Source organism: Pelophylax lessonae (assembly GCF_965119305.1).
Source record: "Pelophylax lessonae genome assembly, chromosome: 6".
Lineage (NCBI taxonomy): Eukaryota > Metazoa > Chordata > Amphibia > Anura > Ranidae > Pelophylax > Pelophylax lessonae.
The window spans coordinates 229,512,600-229,532,676 of record NC_138773.1 but is presented as its reverse complement, the minus strand read 5'-3'; the positions used below and the strand labels follow the sequence as shown (position 1 = coordinate 229,532,676).

At 43.2% G+C, this 20,077-nt stretch overlaps 1 protein-coding gene across 1 annotated transcript in view; it reads right to left on the bottom strand.

The window, feature by feature from the left end:
* Positions 1-20,077, bottom strand: part of USP40 (ubiquitin specific peptidase 40) — a 129,341-nt gene that overhangs the window by 88,762 nt on the left and 20,502 nt on the right. The window contains exons 5-6 of the mRNA XM_082261771.1: positions 12,647-12,793; positions 2,402-2,545 (exon numbers count right to left, since the gene is read on the bottom strand). Coding sequence (XP_082117897.1) covers positions 2,402-2,545; positions 12,647-12,793 — 291 coding nt within the window. The remainder of the gene's footprint in view (positions 1-2,401; positions 2,546-12,646; positions 12,794-20,077) is intronic.

The window sequence follows — 20,077 nt, the reverse complement described above, 5'->3', positions numbered from 1 at the left end:
TAAGTGGTTAAAAAGAGAGAGAGGAGAGATTCACGTTACTGTATGAGCCCATCTAAACCTTTTGTCGTATGGCATTTGGGTCCACCCCGTCTGGTGAGCGCATATATTTCTTCCTGTCGGTGTTGGGATCTGATGTCCATTAGGACTACACACATCACCCTGGAATTTTATCTTCACGCTCTTTACTTGGGACTCTTTTTTCATATAGTTTGTTTCACCATTTTCTGTTTATATGAGTGATTATTCACATATTCTCTTAGCGCTGCACGTTACAGTAAACCCCGCTCCATCGCGGTTCAGTTTTTGCGGTCCCAGTATATTGCACTTTCTTTTGTAATGTTATTTTACTATATAAATCATTAAAAATGAAATATTTTTGTGTTTTACATAGCTCTTGCTATGTCTCTCATTATCTTTTATGTGTTTAAATGAGTTTCTATTGTTTTAAAAGTGTGTTTAAAGACCTTAAAATGCTTTTACACGTACAGTGACAGTAAAAAAATCATGCCTACAATGCATTTTAATAGGGTTTTTCTATTTCGTGGATTTTCACTTTTCGCGGCTGGGTCCGGAACGTAACCCCCGCAATGGAGGGGGGTTTACTGTATTATATATATTTTTGCTTGTTTTAACTTATGTTAGTTGAGTGTGCTAGCTGCTATTGTTCTTCGTTAGCGCGGTATATCAAATTTTTTCTTTTAAACTTTAAATTAAAAGCAGTAAAAAAAAAAAAAAAAAAAAAGTAGTAGAGTGAAGGCTTGTTTAAAGCCATTTTACAGCTTATTAACCATATGTAAATAGTTTTATCTGGACACGGGGGCACTTTAGCCGCTTTCCTACTGGGACAACTATTTAACATTTTTTTTGGAAATTGGAGCAAAGTCAGAAGTCCTCATCTGTTTTATTGATCTGTGTCACCGAAGTGGTTCAAAAAGGTTTTTGACCTTAATGCTTTCTATGCTTTAAGGTCAAAGAACTTACAGCTGATCTTCCTCCTCTCCATAAATACTTACCTGAGTTCTACATTGATCCAGTGCTCTGCCCATCCACAGGTCTTTTCTCCCCTCTCCCTGTTCTCATAAACGTGGCTAACAGCAGCAAGAGTAATTGGCTAATGCTGCTGTCAATCAAATCCTGAGAGGAAGGAGTGGGGTGTGGGTCCAGGATGGGCGTGTCTATAGGTGCACACAGCCTGACTCAGTAGCATACCCCGCTCATGTGCATACAGAGAGGAAGCAGAGCAGAGAACACCAAAGGTGGACCCCAGAAAAGAAGATAGGGGACCGCTCTGTGAAATACCCTTGTACAGAGCAGGTAAGTATAACTTCTTTTGCATTTTAGTGAAAAAAAATGTGACTTTACAACCTCTTTAACTGTTGAAGCATTATGGCCCAGAAACAAGAAAAAAAAAACTCAATGACATGATAATTATATCCTTCCAACGCCAGTTGTCAGTCAGAAAATGAGGTTAATCTTATCTGACTTCCCTGCAATCCACAGCACAAAACGTCATATAGGTTTCCAGGTAGGGTGGAAGGAAATAATTCCTGCATATTTTGTGCAACTTTCTCTCTGCTTTATTAATCACCGATCAGATCCAGCCTTGCAGAGCAGATTTTAAAATAAAGCCGATGCACAAGGGGGTTAAATGCTTGTTTTTGCCTACGAGATCTGTAAAAAGAAAATTTTACTTACCTTATCTTTATCTCCCATGGCAACCTGGGCTCATTTCTTCTAGAGGCCCTTGGCATCCTCACTTATAATGCTGGACTACTGGTCTTATATTGTACATGATAATGGCAGAGCTGAGACCCCTGAGCAGAGCACCAAAAAGGCTTCAGGAGACCAGTTGCATAGAAGGAACAAAGTGGTACCCATAAAACCCTTGCAGTGAGGGGGTGAGCCCCTCTGCAAGCGTAGATTTTCTATTTTCCTGACATTTACTTTTATTATGCAAGAGTCAGGAAAGAGTCTTCAGTGCAGGTGTGTTGTAGGTAGAATAGCCTTCTGCTTTAGGGATTGTGTTGCCTGGCAAAAGCATTTGAGCTCTGTCTGAATTGCATCAGCCTGCTTTTGCATTCCTATTGACTTGAATAAAAAAAGCAGTTCTGATGCAAGCAAAAGCCCATGTATACAAGCCCTAACAAATGGCTAAGCAAAGAAGTTTTTTAAAGTCACCTAATAATCAGACCTATAAAATACAAATACATGCATAAAATCATTGCACAGCAAGCATGTTAAAAATACCATAACATTTTACTTTCGCTAAACATTTGATACAGCTTCACTTTCACTTAGGCAGCATGAAGATCATGTTCAACAGTTAAGACAGAGACAGGCAAGACAGAGAATATCAGAAAAAAATTCATCCACACTTGTGGATGAACAAAAAATTTCAAACCTGCTCACAAAAAGGCCGGATGTTTAGCCGGGTGGGGAAGGCATATCGTGAAGTCTCTTTATAGCGCTCACACTTACTAAAGTCAAAATTAAACCTCAGAAGGGAGAGTGTGAGAAAAGGTGGTAACTTTTCTAGCTTTGCTGACTGAAAGACACAAAAAAAAGAACAAGCAAATTTAAAAAATACAGTTAAAGCCACCCACTTCATCTATTGAATGCTTTATAATAGCTTTTTAGAAGAACATAGCAAACAGAAGACTTCCAAACGTATACATCCACCTAAAGTAAGTCACCAGTTGCTGATAAACTTTTGTGGTAATCTGAATCCTCCTAAATTATTACAACAGTACAGATTTACCACTCATTTATTACTTTTATTTATTTACTTGTGTCCGGTTTTCATTTTTAGAACAGAAGAGTCCAGCTGTAAGGCCATCCCATCTCCTGTCTGAGCTCATGGCTAATAAGACACTCAAAAAAACAGACAATGTTTGTCATAAATGACATTCAGTTTACCTCCTACAACATAGAGAATAGACATTGCTGCACTGACAGGGAGAGAGTAACACTTCAGACCAGCAAACACTTAAGCCTCGTACACACGCGTCGAAAATTGGCAGGGAATTTTCGGCCAACGTCCGATCTGCCGATTTTCGGCTTGTTAGTATGATGCTTCCGACAACCGACTCCGACTTTTCAGCCGAAAAAAATCTGGTGTGCAGACTATAAAATTTTTGTCTGCCGTCAAAACACGGGCGATTTTCATGCAGTCAGTACAGATTTTGACAGGGAAAAATCTAATGAGCAAGTCTGGGCATGCTCAGTGAAGAAAGAATACAAAGAAAGCTAACCAACACATGACATCACTTCTGAAGTAGAATTTTGTCGGGCGAGAAAATTTGTGTGCAGTCTAGGCCCATTCCAACCAACAAAACACAACTCTGGACAAAAGTCGGACGATCGGTCGATAATCGTGGCGTGTGTACGGGGCTTTATACAAAGAGGTAAGGGTTGTACTTAACCTAAAAGTTTAACTAAATCGCAAAACTTTTTTTTTTCCATTTTGGCTAGAGTGGAGAGGGATTCAAACCTGTCATTTTTGCTGTCTTTGCCCCCCTTATGGGAGACTCACCCTCTTTATTTGTCCTGTTTATTTCAATCATCGAAAGTGAAAGAAATCCAAAATGTTGGCATGACATCAGAACAGTAAAAAGGGGAAATCTTTCAATGGGGACACTAGTCCCGCTGAAACACTAGGATTATTGCTAATTTGGCTATGGGACGGGAAGTGAAGGGAAATCTCCCCTCTGGGACACAGGAGTTAACCATCCCTTACTCTATTCAAAATGTAAAAAAAAAAAAAAGAAACCTTTTGACTTTAGTTACACTTAGTTTTTTTTTGTTTAATAAATTTTTATTGAAAAAGTTTTTCAAAGAAATGACAAACAGTAGGCACTATAGGGACAGACTCCCAAGGCCAAAAACAATGAGTGAGAACAAATACCACATGCAGTATGTTAGCAGTCGGGTAAGAAATAACATCACAAACTGTATATCAAAACCAGGGTAACTTGGTGACACCGAGATTGAATCTCGAGAGGCTGCCCAACGTGCAGAACTAGAAATGCACCCAGTTAGTTACACTTAGTTAGTACCACTTCAATACCGGTCACTTTCACCCCCTTCCGGCCCAGGCCAATTTTCACCTTTCTGCGTTGTCACGCCTTGAATGACAACTGCAGTCATGCAACACTGTGCCCATATGAAATTCTTATAATTTTTCACACAAATAGAGCTTTATTTTGCTGGTATTGAATCGCTACTGTTTTTTTTTCTAAATAAATAAAAAAAGAATGAAAATTATGAAGCTTTTTCTTATTTCCTGTTTCAAAGTTTTGCTAATAAAGAATTTTTCCTTTATAAATTTAGGCCAAAATGTATACTGCTACATTTCCTTAGTGAAAATAACCCAAATCAGTCTATATTATTTAGTCTGTAGGAAAGTTATATATTTATATAGAGTCCACAAACTATGGTGTATATATATATATATATATATATATATATATATACACACACACACACCATATTCCTGAGGATGATTGGGCTTAGGACACAAGGAAGGTAGCACAATATCTTCATTCAGATGAAAATCTGAAACCACCCTAGGAAGAAAGGATGGCTTCGGATGAAGAACTACCTTATCCCTATGAACCACTAGATATGGGGAATGGCATGATAATGCAGCCAGTTCTGACACCCTGCGTGCAGAAGTGATAGCCACCAAGACGGCCACCTTCTGGGATAATGTAAGCAAGGGAATCTCCCTGATAATTTAAAAGGGAGGTTTCTGCAGAACCGACAAAACCAATTTAAGATCCCAGGGCGGTAAGGGCGCGCGCACTGGCGGAGCTAAGTGCCGCACCCCCTGGATGAAATTCCGCACCAAGGAATGAGTAGCCAGCGGCTTCTGAAAGAAGATTGCTAACGCTGAAAACCTGACCCTTGATAGTGCTCAAGGATAGTTTCTGCTCAACCCCCTTTTGCAGAAAAGCCAAAATTCGGGTCACCAAATAGGTACGTGGGGGAAATCCCAACGATTCGCACCACGCAATATAAGTCTTTCATGTGCGATAATAGAATTAGCTAGAAGTCGCTTTCCTTGCTTTAATTAGAGTAGGAATAACTGAAGCTGACAATCCCCTGTCCTTCAGAACCTGGGTCTCAATGGCCAGGCCGTTAAAACCAGCGACTGTAAAGCACGATGGAAGATCGGTCCTTGAGACCGCAGATCCTCCCTGAGAAGAAGTCTCCAAGGAGCGTCTGCGACTAGCCTGCCCAAGTCGGCGTACCCGGCTTGACGAGGCCAGCCCGGAATTACCAGGATAACTGGAGTTCCCTCCACCTCTATCCTGCGGAGAAATCTCAGCAGTAACTTGAGAGGGGGGAAGACATACAGTAGCTGATACTTCCCCTACGGGGCGCTCAGCGCGTCTGCTGCGTCCGCTAGAGGATCGCGGGCGCGAGCCCTGTTGAGCCAACCTGCCAACAGATCCATATCCGGGGTGCCCCAATGAAGGGACAGCTGGTGAAATACCTCTGGATGAAGAGACTATTCCTCTTGATCCAGAATCTGACGGCTGAAATAATCTGCCTGTCCACCCCCGTGATAAATATCGCGGAGAGAACTGGAACAAATGTTCCCCCAATAAAGAATGTTGGCCACTTCTATGGCCGCCAGGGCACTCTTGGTGCCCCTTGGTGATTGACATAAGTCATGACCGTGGCATAGTCCGATTGGATCCGAACCGGACTGCCCTGGAGCTGCTCGGTCCAGTAAATCAGACAAAGTCTGATCGCTCTCAGTTCCAACACCTTTATCGGTAACCTGGAATTTATCAGAAGAAATTACTTCCCCTGGCTGAGCATCGGAGACCGAAGCCACCAGAACAGAGCCTCCCTGGTCTGCTCGCTCAATCGGATCCGATTGTCCAGGGAATCGGGATTCCGATTTCATAGGAGAAGAATCTCCTCTTTGGAGAATTTGGGTATGAGACTGGGCAAATGGTACTGCCTCTAAGGAGGAGACCATCAATCCCAGCCAGTTGACGGACAGCAACAACCGAATCATTGACTGAATCTTCTGGAGTTTCTCCGCCTGGAGAAACACTCTTGCCAAGGATGTATCCAAAATTAGGCCCAGATAGTTCAGTCTCCTTGTGGGAACCAGGGATGATCTTTGGGAAAAGCAAAGAAAACGCTGATGTCCTGCGAAGATGGGGATATGAAGATAGGCATCCTAAATGTCTATGGACGCCAGGAAATCCCCCTGATGCAGGGAGGTCACCACTGTATGGATGGACTCCATCTCTTCCAAGACCAGAATTGGACGCACCTAGCCCTTTTTCCTGGGCATTGTGAACAGGTTCGACTCATAGGTGTGCGCAGCCTATTGCATTAGGGTGTGCACCCCAAAGTTTAAATACACATGCATGTGTTTGCCTACATGTGCATGGCTCCGATACATTACTCTCCCTGCTGGCAAAGTGAAATAGAAGTGTGTGGCACTTCTCTTATGGCAGAGCAGGTCCGAGGGAGATCTTTCCCATCTCCTCACTGGCAAACAGAGCGATAATGCTAATGTGCCCTAGGTGATTAGGGTGTGCCCAGGCACACCCGGCACACCCTGTGCGCACGCTTATGGTTCGACTAGAACTCTTCCAAGGAATGGGAAATACCACTGCTTGTTGCATCAAGCTGTTCCCCGCAAAGCTTTTTAAGCGACCCGGGGATGTCGAATATTGGAAGGGAAGAATCGCACCGGTGGAAGTGATCGAAACTCGATTTTGTATCCCGACCATATGACCTTGCGGACCCCTTTATTCGGGATTCTGGAAAGCCCTGGATCCGGAAACCGGTGAAGACGTCCCCCCACCCTAGAGATGGGTGGGGCCCATTCTGTCAATCCAACGAGATAACAGTGGCTTTATTTAGTCTGGAAATCGGTGAGTCCACTATTGGTGGTACCGTCCATCTTTGTAATGAGGGATTCCTCAAAATGATAGCGCCTAGCAATGCGTTTGGAAATAGCAGGGGCTCGTTTACGGAAGACCCCATTTGGGCAAGGGAAACCCTTCACCATTTTGGTAGGCTTGCTAGTACCAAAAAAGGAATATGCTACCTCTGCCGGTGTAACCTCAATATTCAAGGTTTCCCGGCAATGACAAGCTCAGAATCCGTATCTGAAGTATCAGATGACATAGGGGTAGGCGGGGGTCGCTCTTCTTGACCCCCGTCCCTGACAGGCTACCTCCACCCGGGATACCAAAGACTCCAAAACTGCTGATAATGCATCATCACAAGTGGGGTACTGGAGGGTCCTGCGGCCACCTCGAGGGGATCAGGTGGGGATACATGAGTGGCAGGGTTCATGTAAAAAGACACTTGCCAGCAAACACAAAAAAATTAATTGCAAGAAAAAAACATTTTTTTTTTTTTTTATTTTTTTTAAACTTAGTCCCCCAGCGCAGTAGCGCCCCTCAGTCTACCTGCTTGGACCCCTCAGAAAGAGAGAGAGAGAGAGACCCCAAGGCTCACCTGATGCACAGAAGTTTCTTATCAACCTGCTTCCAGCACTGTCTGTTACAGACAGGAAGTCTTTGGCTTGCTTTCCCTGGGCCAAGGAGGCGGCTCCGCCCCTTTACACGCCTTCCGGCGCCTCCCAATTACTCCACGAGGTGTTTGGTCACCTCAAACATGGCCGCCCCCATGCTGGAGACACGAGGTTACGCCAATATGGCGGCCTCGTGCGATCTGCAGGAAAATGGCGGCGGCCTGTGTAGGATAGCAGCGGCTTGCAAGCTAGCAGCGGCCTGGGGGATGTGTGCATTCGGCCTGCGGAAGTGCCTCGGCCTGCGGGAGGTGTCCTCGGCCTGCGGGAGGCTGTGCGGCCTGTGGAAGTGACCGGCTTTCTGGAGGGATGGCGATCTGTGGCTGCAGTAACTCAGGCATAGGCATCGGCCTGTGTACACACTAGACAGGTAGGATACCTCTATACCTCAATAGAAATGCCTTTTAGTAGTCTGCCACTGACTTCAGTCACCCTTACAGTCATATAGTGACTTTAGATAGTCAGCTCCCAAACCAAGCCTCCTGGTTTCTATTCACAAAAATCACACTCAAATTGGGGGATCTGTGACCTGTTATAGGATAGAGGGGAGACCCAGAAAACCGAGTGTCCGACCATCCCAGAGAGGGGCTCGCGTCCACCAACAACCCGACAGGGGGAGAGGGGGAACATTCTACTCACCATACCGGAACCAGGCGGGCGCCAACTCCTGACAGAACCCCTCTCCACCGGGGTGGGGGGGGCTGTCGACCAATACGGGGGGCTGTCGACCAATACGGACGCCGGTCATTGGCGTCCAGGCGAGATGTTTAACTCGCAGGGTCAGTCCCCGTCCAGTGGGACTATGTCGCGGTCGACCCAGCGCGGAGCTATGGCCTGCACGCGCTCGTAGGCTGAACTGGGGTGACCACTGGATCTCAACATCCAGCCCGTCGCCCAGTTTCAGCATACTTGCTTGAAGATCTCACAGGAACACTGGAGAAAAAAAGCTGTCTAAAAAAGTATTTCTAAAAAAAAATCTTGCCAGGACCGAAGATCCTAGCAAGGAATCTAGGTCCTTACTCCTAACTAGACAGAAAAATAATTGATTTGCTGTAGCAGGAAGTGAGAGGATATACCCTCTGGGACTGCCCCTAGGGTGTGGCCAGAACGTTTTCTTTCCTGTCTAGTCCTACTCCTGTAGAGGGCAGTATAACCCGAGTTGATATTAATCAAGGAGGACTATGTCTGTCAATGAGCGACAGAGAAATGTGTATTTATTATTTTTTGTCAAAAGGTGAACTTATCCCTTAACTTTTTTCCCTTAAAATGAGGCTCCCCAGAACTGTGCAGTTGTTATGCCTTTAGGGTATATGCAAGCTGGACTCATCATCATCTTGCATTTTATCCCCCTGAATGAGACTTGCACCTCACATACACTTTGACACCGTGTATTCGGTTTCTTCATGTTATGTTCTCCAAAGTGCTTGACACGTTTACTGTTTTTGCACTTACAACTGTATAGAAGCATACCTATTCGCGGTAGCTCCGTTTTGTTAGAAATGTCCATTCCTACTGTATAGTGTCAGACTTGTTTTTCATATATATATATATATATATATATATATATATATATATTTGAAAAAGATCACCCTAATGCACATAAGTCCTCATGCACACAGGGCATTTTTACAGCCGCATTTAGGAGCGTCAGGCATTTTTTGCAGTTTACAAACACCCCTACATGTTATTCTATGGCCTCATGCACATACAGGTGTTTTCAAGCTGTAAGTGGCATAAAAGTTTTCAAGCTGCAAAAAAAAAAAAAAAAAAGAAGAGACTGGAGCTTCCTTATTGCTGCCTGCTTTTTCTGTTTGGGTTGGAGTCCATCATACTTATCATATCATACTTATCCAAACGCTTGGCGAGGTCACTTCATTAATTTGAATGACCATGGTGTTCTGGTAAGCTGCTTTCCATCAGTCACACTTTATGGTGTCCCTTTACCTGCACTTCCCCGTGGTGGTTATTTTTGAAGAATTTATTTGGACTAATTTATCTGTGCTTTGGAACCCTTGGACTCATTCACCTTTGGGAGTTATTTTTGCACTTTTTTTTCTTCACATTTTTTCTTCACTTTCACAATTTGGAATCTATATGGTTTATTTTAATAATGCTTCAATAATGCTTTATTTACTTTATGATTAGCGCCACACTATTTTTGGATAGTGTAAATAATGACAAGTCCTTTATCAAAAATCTTCCTTTGGAGCTTCTCCCTCCGGTCTTCCTCCGTTGCTGTCTTCTGTGATTATGCCAGCTCCGCTCTTTGTGGCCTCATATATAGCTATGGGGCGTGGCCACCCTGTGACCTCACCCAGGAGACCCCGACCTTGTGTCATCATGTTTCATGTGATGACACAAGACAGCAGGGTCTCCAGGTGGAAAAGGAACACCGGAGGGAGAAAACCAGAGGGAGATGATCAGAGGAAGATTTTTAATAAAGGACTTGTCAAAACCGTCTCTTGTTTTTATTTACACTAGACTGCCTTTTTTGGGGTGAATGGGTAGGGGTACCCCATACTCATTCACATGGGGGGGGGGGGCGGTACCGCCCAGGGATGTCGGGAAGAGGCCCTTGTCCCAAGCAATATGGGGACAATGTACTTTAGGGTGGGGGTGCAGAGCCCCCCCCCGCCAAAAGCAACTGCCCCCCCATGAGGGCGTGTGGCCTGGTATGCTCCAGGATGGGGGGTGCTTGTCCCCTCCCCCTTCCTTACCTGCCAGACTACATGCTCGGGATAAGGGTCTGGTATGGATTTTGGAGGGGGGACCCCACGCCCATTTTTGGGAGTTTTTTTTGGCGTGAGGGTTGCCCTCAAAATCCATAGCAAGCCCTTTGAGTCTGGTATTGAATCTTTAAAGTGAACCCCATGCCAAAATGGTAAAAAAAAAAAAAAAACGGGCCGGGGTTTCCTTTCAAGATCCACGCCAGATTTAAAGGGCCTGGTATGGAACTTGGGGGGGGGCCCACGCAGTGTCGGGACAAGGCCAAACTGTGCCTCCACCTCCCCCCCACAAGATGTAGGAGCATAATGTGTTACCAAAAATCCCACCCGACCCCCCACCCCCAAAAAAAAGAAGATTGAGAACTAATTGGCACACTTAGCCCTAGGCATACATTCCCTTTGCAAGCCAAATATTTCTCCAAACAAAAATTCCCCCTCCTCCCAGTACACATCTCTCCCTGCTGAAATCCCCCCTCTCAGCACAAATCTTTCCCCCCAATCCTCTCTCTAAACTCAAAGCCTCTCTCTTCCCAAATGTTCTCTGCTAGCACAACTATTCCTCCCCAAAAAAAGCACCATTAGCACACATTCTCACCCCTCAAATTTCACCTCCAAGCGCAAATTCTCTCCTCTTCAAACCCCCCCCCCTCCAGCACAAATACCCATCAATCATCCCTACTAGCACAAATCCTCTCCCCCAAATCCCCCCCTTGCACAAATCCCCCCTCCTGGCACAAATCTTCTTCCCCCTATCCCCCATGCACAAACCCCCCAAATCACCCCTCCTAGCACATCCCACCAAATTCCCCCTCCTAGCACAAATCCTCATCCCCCCACCATCTCCACAGCACATGTTCCCCCTCCTGGCACAAATACTTTCCCCCCGACCCCACAGCACAAATCCCCCTTCCCCACTGCTCTCTCCCCCCCATCCCCCAAGCACAACCCCCCAAATCACCCCTCCTAGCACCCCCCCCCCCCAAACTTCCCCTCCTAGAACAAATCTTACACCTGTCAAATCCTCCCCCACCATGAAAAATTTTCCCAGAGCACAACTATCCCCCATCATTCCTACTGGCACAACCCCCCCCACCGAATGCCCCTAACAGCCCTAAGATTTCCTGTTCTAGCACAAATCCCCCCATCCCAATCTCTTCAAGGACAATCCCCCAAATTACCCCTCCTGGCACAAATCCTCTTCCCCCCAGCACAAATCCCCTCTCCTAGCATTCTCCCCCCTCCTCAATTTTCCTGCTAGAAAAAAAAAATCTTATCCTGTTACCTCTCAAATTCCCCATCCCAGCACAACCCCCCCCCCCCCATATCGATCCCACCTAGAAGTAATCATCTTCTCCCCACCCCCTCCTAGTACAAATACTCTCCCCCCCCCCTTGTGTCCCCAGTGCAGTTCTCCCTTCCCTCGGCTTAGCTGCAGCTTTCCTCAAGCATGCAAACCTTAGATACAGCGGGCCACATCGCTCTGTGAAGCCCCTCTTCTTCATATGTCAGAGCTAAGGGGGAGCCTAGGAGAAGCTGATTTCTAAACCTTTGCACGGACAGCTGGCGGGAGAGATGTCGCTGCTGAAGTGGAACAAGATCACGGCTCGGGAATGCCACTGGACATCCGATCGGGACTATACAGAGTTTGATTACCTGTCCCCTACCCACATTGTTTGCTGTCAGGAGATGGGGTAACAAACTCTGTATAGGTCTGACATCCAGTGGCATCCCCAAGCCGCGATCTTGTTCCCCTTCAGCAGTGGCATCTCTCCCGCCAGCTGTCCGTGCAAAGGTTTAGAAATCGGCTTCTCCTAGGCTCCTCCTCAGTTCTGACATACAAGATGAGGAGGAGCCAAAGGAGAAGGAGGAGGAGAAGTCCCGATCTGACGAGCGCTACAGTGACAGGAGTGTGAAGCTAGGGAGGAGAGAGAGAGCGCACATCCTGCTCTCTCCTGCCAGCTAACCGTTGCAGAAACACTCCACCTCCCATGCTACAGACGCCCAGGGCATCCTTGTACCGGCCCTGACCCCACTCCAGTTTTTGGCATGGAGAACCCCTTCAAGATTCTCAGAGCACAAGTCGCACCACAAGTTGGATTATCATGCGAAATACAGTTTGTAATGAGCGCTTACTGAATCAAAACAGGTGTGCAGTCACTGAATTAAAGCAGTATTAATCCCAAAATGAAACATTATATTGCAGCTTACTAATTATTTGATGTGATAGCTGTATTAGGTTCCTTTTTTAGGCTTTTTCATCAAGAGCATGTGTTTGTAATTTATTTGTGTACATTTTGGGTACCCTATACCTTTCAACAGAATAAGATTGTTAATTACAATTTATAGCTACCTTGGCTGCAGGGACAAGCTTATGACATGCTCCACAACGGTAAAGGTTGTCACCGTAAAATATTTCTTCTTCCACATACATGTTGTATAAAGACTCCTCCAAGCTGGACATTCCCTTCACAGCCACTGTGAGGTCCAGGAAATCTTCCTGCATAAAATATATTGAATTCAGAATTACAAAAGGAGTCATCAGGAGGCAGATAAACTGTGAGACATTAATTTTGTATGCCATGCTTCTTACTATTTATGTCTGTTTAAAACTATTGTCAGCTTGGCTCAACAACCAATTTACCTAGCCTTGACACATTTACTTTTTTGTATCTTTCTTTTTTTTTTTTTTTTTTTAAAGGGTAATTTTATTAACATTTTCTTAGTTAGACAACAAGAAAAAGCACATATACACAGTCTGACTATGCATATAGTATAAAAAGGCAAAAAATCTTCACAACCGATATTATAACCAGAGCAGGTAATGCGGTACAACCATTGAAGGAAAATAGAAACAACCAGATTAAGAATGCAGACTGGTGACAAGCAGGCATTCTTAAAAAAAAAAAAAAAAAGAAGGAGGTGGTGGCAATCAGCATATAAGCAATACTGCAAAGCAATAAGTTTAGCACAAAAGGACATTTATAGCACATGACATGAGATATACACATTGAATATATTGTTCCTCTATAGAAACTGACATTTTTTACACCCACCCCTACCCATAGGTAATTGAATTGCTTCAGACAACCTCTATAGATGAATATGTAATTTTATTTTACAGGAGTATGAACTTGGTTATCAGATCTATCAAGAATTGGATAGTGTAAGAATGTACCTTTTAAATTCAGGGACAAAGCTTTTTTTGCATAAAAGATTTAAAAAAAAAAAAAAGTGTAATATATAACATGCGTTATCCAAACAAATAATGTATGTACAATCTAGCAATAAAGTGCATGTGCAATAGTAAACCACAAATATAACATATGTGCATAATCTCAATAGTCAAAATGCATGCAACAACTAAAGTGTCAAAACATAAAAAATATCCATGTTAAGTCCACAGGAAAAAAGTCCTAATGATAGCACCTCAATATCCAGTGATTTATTCAGTATTCTTCACCGTGCCTTAGGATCTGAAATCCTTTCTCCGAGAACAGAAGTAAAAAGATTCTCTATATAGTGTAAAAGTAATTAACTTACTTGAAGGATAAAATAATATATTGTACTCACAAGATTCCTCAATAAGATGACTATATAGCAGAAACAGACCACGGGCAACAGTCAATGAATGAAATCCAAGGTGGCGCCTACCCTCCGCCCAGTGCGAGGACGTCACAAAACTACACCCACAGAGTAATTTTTCTGTGAACCGCACAGTTCCTCCTCAGAAAAATCTTCTAAAAGACATCAGGCAGCAGTACAAATATTTGGAAGAGACAGCTTCTCCTCCATAAATCCAGTAATATCCGACCAAAACTGCCTCATTAGTGGAAATGGCCAAAATAACACTGTGGGCATTCCAGGAAAAGACATTCTTCCCATTTTATATAATCTACTAAGGGTAGAGAAAATCCAGTGCAAACATTTGAGTTAGATTTACTTGTCTCCGGCTGAAATAACTGTTGAGATTTGGTTCTCTATTAAATCTTCCCAAATATCATCATCTAGCGAGGGGATATAAATTTGCCACTGGGCCTTTATTTTCTCCATCCTTGAGGAGGACAAGGATAATAAAGCTAGGCAATATATCTAATATAGTAGCTAATATAGTAGAAAGATTTGAGCGATCTTTCTTAATCAAAAGATTCTCAGCCATCATCATGTGGGAGACATCCCCCCCCCCCCAGGCATTAAATACCTCTCTCTTTTCTCTCTGCCAACCCCCCCACCCCCTTTTTTCAAACCACAGGCAATTGTAGAATACAGGCCTCACCCCCCCCCCTATCTGGTGTCCTGCCTCCTCCTTGGGCATTTCTGCCCTTTCCCCACCCCCTCTCCTGCTCTTGCTCAGGGGGAAACTTTGTTGGATGTACTTCAGCAGGCTGCTGAAGACGCATGCTTACGAAACGCGTACAGCGTGTCACATCACTTCCGGTTCCGGTATTTGGCGTGGATCGCATTGTGTTCCAGAAGTATGTTACACCGCTCGTTTATATCATTGCAAATGTGAGTACCTTTTACCTTTGACTTGCAATAAAGCATTTACCCTACAGTATTACACTATGTGCCTTTTCCTTATTCCATACGGCTTTGATGCACATAACCTGTCCCATTGAAACTGGCTGACCCACCGCGAAACATTGGAGCCACTACCCTATACTGACAGATGCCCACCAGACCCCGGCCATCCTCTTTTAGGAATCCTGCTATACCCCGGTACCCTACAGGGACCCTCCAGTACGTCCATCCCAGGACCCACAGAGGGAACAAGGACCTACCTGCAGAATCATCATCCATTTTATATACTCGCTCTATACCCCTGTGTGGGGTGGGTATCTCTGGTGAGTGGGCTACCTATTAAAGGGGTCACGGAGCACCTCACCACCCACCACGGGGTCACCTAGTGTGTATTATTTACACAAAGATTTTGTCACCTGTTTTCCAATAATTATTGGACTTTTATAGCCACTCAATCACCATTTGCATTCATTTTGGATATTTTTACCACTAAGTCACTTTATATCACCACCTGCCACTTTAACTATTATAGTATATTCACTGAAGTCACCATTGTTGATCAGTTTATCATATTTATTTATTCATCTACATTTGGTCACATTTATATATTTATGTGCACTTTGTCACTTATAGACACTTATGCACATGTCACCACATTGATCCATTGATTTTTTTTATATATACAGTTTGTACATTGTATACCATTATTGTCTTATATTTATATTTATCTTGGTTTATATCATTTCTGATCATTTATATATTTATTAGCACGTAGTCACTTTACATTTTTATTACTTAAGAACACACTTCCCCTACAGGTATTTACATGTTTATTCACTGACCATTTGACACAACATTTTACATACCATATATTAGCTTTCCTTCTGACCACTCCTCTAATTTCACCACATTCATATTTACAATATTGTTATTAGGCAGCGCCATTCCCTTATTTCCCTCCATTTTTATATAGTCCTTGACTATAGTCCAGGGAGGCAGCAGCCTATCATTTATCAAATTGTATTCCTATCCAAGTATATTCCCATAAGCGCGGAGTGCACCATTTATATATTCTGGAGGTGGCTGTCTTTTCGTCCTATTAACACATATCTGCTGGTAAGAAGCAAACTTGAAAGGTGGTGGGATACAAGACTATCACGTTGACATGGGGTTGACGTTGGGAGCACCGCTTTTATCCCTAATTTCACCTATCATCTGGATTCTTCACGTGTATTTTTTGCATTTAATGTTTTGGACTTTGTGATTGAAAATAATGCACGGACACCCCTAATAGGGGATTTCTGCACCTTTTTATTTAATTTGGGACACTTATGCAATTTATATCATCTGTTTATTTTTCCACATTTGGTGGATGGTTTTATAGATATTTAAGTTTATTGTTAACATGTTATTTGATTTGTTACACAGTTGTTTCAACACTTGAGAGTGACATCTCATGTCTTCATGCACCAGACTTTTTCACCATGTAACATAACAAAATGTGGAAAAAGCAAAGCGCTGTGGATACTTTCCGGATGCACTATATTTTACAGGATAATTTTAATCTGTACCCACCCTGAGATAGGGACCATTTGCATATAGGAGATTATTCAGGGCCTTAAATGATTGCATGAGTGCAGCTTGTGTTAGTCACAATAGCATTACACAAGTTTGGGAAAAAACACCCGAGTATATGGGTCAATTGTGCTGCAAGATAGTAACATTGTAGATTGGGGAGCACCAGCCCACCTCCATGTGTTGGAAGATGTAGTGTTTCTAGTGATATTCTGGGAGGGGGGTGGGTTGCCGTGGAGTTTGGTCCCCAGAGGAAGAAGGATATTACCATATTAATTTCAGAAAAGATTTTATTCAGTAGAATTCATAAGAAGCAAGGCAAAGAGATTTAACCTGCCCATAAGCTTTAAGGGCAGCTTAAACCATGTTCTTAAGTAATATTTAATTTCTCTATCAGGGGGTGATTATTATTATCTATATGGGAATCCAGGGGTGATTAAATATCAATTGCTCAATAACAAAATTTAGAGACTTCTTGAAGAGATATCTAGAGAGGGTCAAAGGGGAAAATGTTGGATTTGATTTAATGGACTTTAAAACCCCAAAAAACACCAAATTTAGCAATGACTGGTAGTGCTGTAGTTAACGAGCCAGCAGAGTTCACGAGTCTGTACAAAATTTTTTCCGTGTAGTTAAGGCCCTTACCCCTATGAGAGACCAACAAAAAATAGGATAGAAAAAGATGGGGCTTAGCAGGCCAGTGGGAGTAGAAGGATCAGACCCAAAACCAATTTATATAAAACCAAGATACATTTTATTGATGATTACAGGATAAAACTACACATGGACAACCATGTATACTCAAAAAACAACAGACTGACATACAATACTAAAATCAAACATTGAGAGTCACTAGCAATATAGAAACCAATCCCTTAGGGGGATATGACCAGAAAAAAAGCCTGTGTAGGATGGAGAGTGGGTCTCAAGCTGGATTCGGTCAAAGTAGGTCCCCAGCAAGCCGACGCGTTTCGCTCAAGGCTTCCTCAGGGCCTGAGAGACCATAACAGACCGGTATTTCCTTCTTGGTAGTGACTCATGCTAGACGACAAGGTTGTAGCGATACTAGATGCTGCTTGGAAGATGTTTCTTCCGAAAATATAAATTCTTTACAGACGTCATGAACAAATTTATTGCACTGGATCCGATACTTTAAGTCCCAAATGTGTCCCCAGAAGGAAGGCTTCAGGGTTTACCCTTAATGTTGCCTCCTCAATAGGGATCGCAGCCAGAAAAGGTAGGGGTCCACTCTTAGGTATCTTTTCAAAATATATATGTGTATATATTACACCATAGCTATGATGGATCTAATGTTATATAAAAGTGGCTTAGAGTAGGACGAGAAGCAGCCTTTCCTGTGCGTTCCTTGGAATATTGAATTTCCAACCTCTGTACTCTGGTTGGTAGCAGGGAATAACCTCTCCTTAGTATGTAAAGTACTTCAGGCAGGGAAGGGGGGCATATATGCATATATATATTCAATTATGGGGAACAATCGGTCCTGGGCTACCTAAGCCCTCCGTGGTCAGTATACAGCAACAACCTGCCTGGCAGGTTGTTGCTGTATACTGACCACGGAGGGCTTAGGTAGCCCAGGACCGATTGTTCCCCATAATTGAATATATATATGCATATATGCCCCCCTTCCCTGCCTGAAGTACTTTACATACTAAGGAGAGGTTATTCCCTGCTACCAACCAGAGTACAGAGGTTGGAAATTCAATATTCCAAGGAACGCACAGGAAAGGCTGCTTCTCGTCCTACTCTAAGCCACTTTTATATAACATTAGATCCATCATAGCTATGGTGTAATATATACACATATATATTTTGAAAAGATACCTAAGAGTGGACCCCTACCTTTTCTGGCTGCGATCCCTATTGAGGAGGCTACATTAAGGGTAAACCCTGAAGCCTTCCTTCTGGGGACACATTTGGGACTTAAAGTATCGGATCCAGTGCAATAAATTTGTTCATGACGTCTGTAAAGAATTTATATTTTCGGAAGAAACATCTTCCAAGCAGCATCTAGTATCGCTACAACCTTGTCGTCTAGCATGAGTCACTACCAAGAAGGAAATACCGGTCTGTTATGGTCTCTCAGGCCCTGAGGAAGCCTTGAGCGAAACACGTCGGCTTGCTGGGGACCTACTTTGACCGAATCCAGCTTGAGACCCACTCTCCATCCTACACAGGCTTTTTTTCTGGTCATATCCCCCTAAGGGATTGGTTTCTATATTGCTAGTGACTCTCAATGTTTGATTTTAGTATTGTATGTCAGTCTGTTGTTTTTTGAGTATACATGGTTGTCCATGTGTAGTTTTATCCTGTAATCATCAATAAAATGTATCTTGGTTTTATATAAATTGGTTTTGGGTCTGATCCTTCTACTCCCACTGGCCTGCTAAGCCCCATCTTTTTCTATCCTATTTTTTGTCAGAGTTCACGAGGTACAGCAACATATTGTTGGCATAAAGTGACATTTTTTTTCTTCCAATTTATTAACCCAATAACCATGAATAGTGGCATCTTGTCATCATCAAAGGCTCAATGGCAACCAGCCCCTGCTAGGTTTCACAGTATCTTTGGAAAATGTAATATGTAGTAATCAGTATTATGATTAATAAAGTAGAAGTTCAGCCTAAAAATAAAATCTCTAAACATACTTGCAGCCACATTCGAACACTAACCTATCTAACCCTGTAAAGCAAAAATCACTATACATACCTTTTCTGAAGCCGCTCCAGTCCCACGCTGAGCTGTCAGCAGCAGCTTCTGCGTGTGGAAGTGTGCGCAAGAGGCAGCTGACAAAGCTCCATAGTAACTCTATGGGTAATGTTACTTCCCAGCCGTTGTTGGCTGTCTCCTGCACATAGCTTCTACCACTGGAGACCGGATCGGCTTCAGAAAAAGGTATATACATGCAATGTATATATGCAGAGGTATATGCAACTTGAGACTTATATAACTGACAGTAGAAATAAGTGAATGCCTGTGAGTGATTTCCCCCATCTGGGTCCTTAGGATCTGGGAGCCATCATATATACAAGAGATGGATGTGGAGGTGTATTCCACTGTGGCTAGATAGGCTAAAATTTTACTATTCTTGTCCCCAAATTCAAACATTTTTGATACAGCAATTTCTTTTGGGTCTTTTCTACCAGGAGCAGGTCAAGTTGTCTGGATTGTTCCCTCTACAACTGATAAACTGATAATTGGTGGGGTTTTTGATGTATTCCACTTCTGCATCCAAAACCGTTTTTTCAAAAGCAGTTATTTTCCATACTTCATCTATTTTATTACTTCTCAAATGGTACCACATAAACGGTGTCTAAAGTGTTATTAAAAATGTCTTCCTTTAGCCATGACAGACTCAGTCTACAATGGAGTCTGTTGAGGCTAGTAATTGTCCTAGTCTCCAAAGTCTTTAACCCTCACAAACACCTAAGGATAATGTCAGCATCCATGGGGAATGATCTGATTCCACCCGAGGGAGATATTGGATCTCGACAAGCTTGGAGAGAACATTGGAAGTTACAAAGCACATATCTAAGCAAAGAGTGATTTGTATGCTGAGGAAAAACAAGACTATTCTCGTTTACAAGGATACTTCCATCTCCAACAAGCTACCAGAATTATATTTCAAAATACAGGTAGATAAAGAGGAAGTAATCTCGAGTCTGTCCTA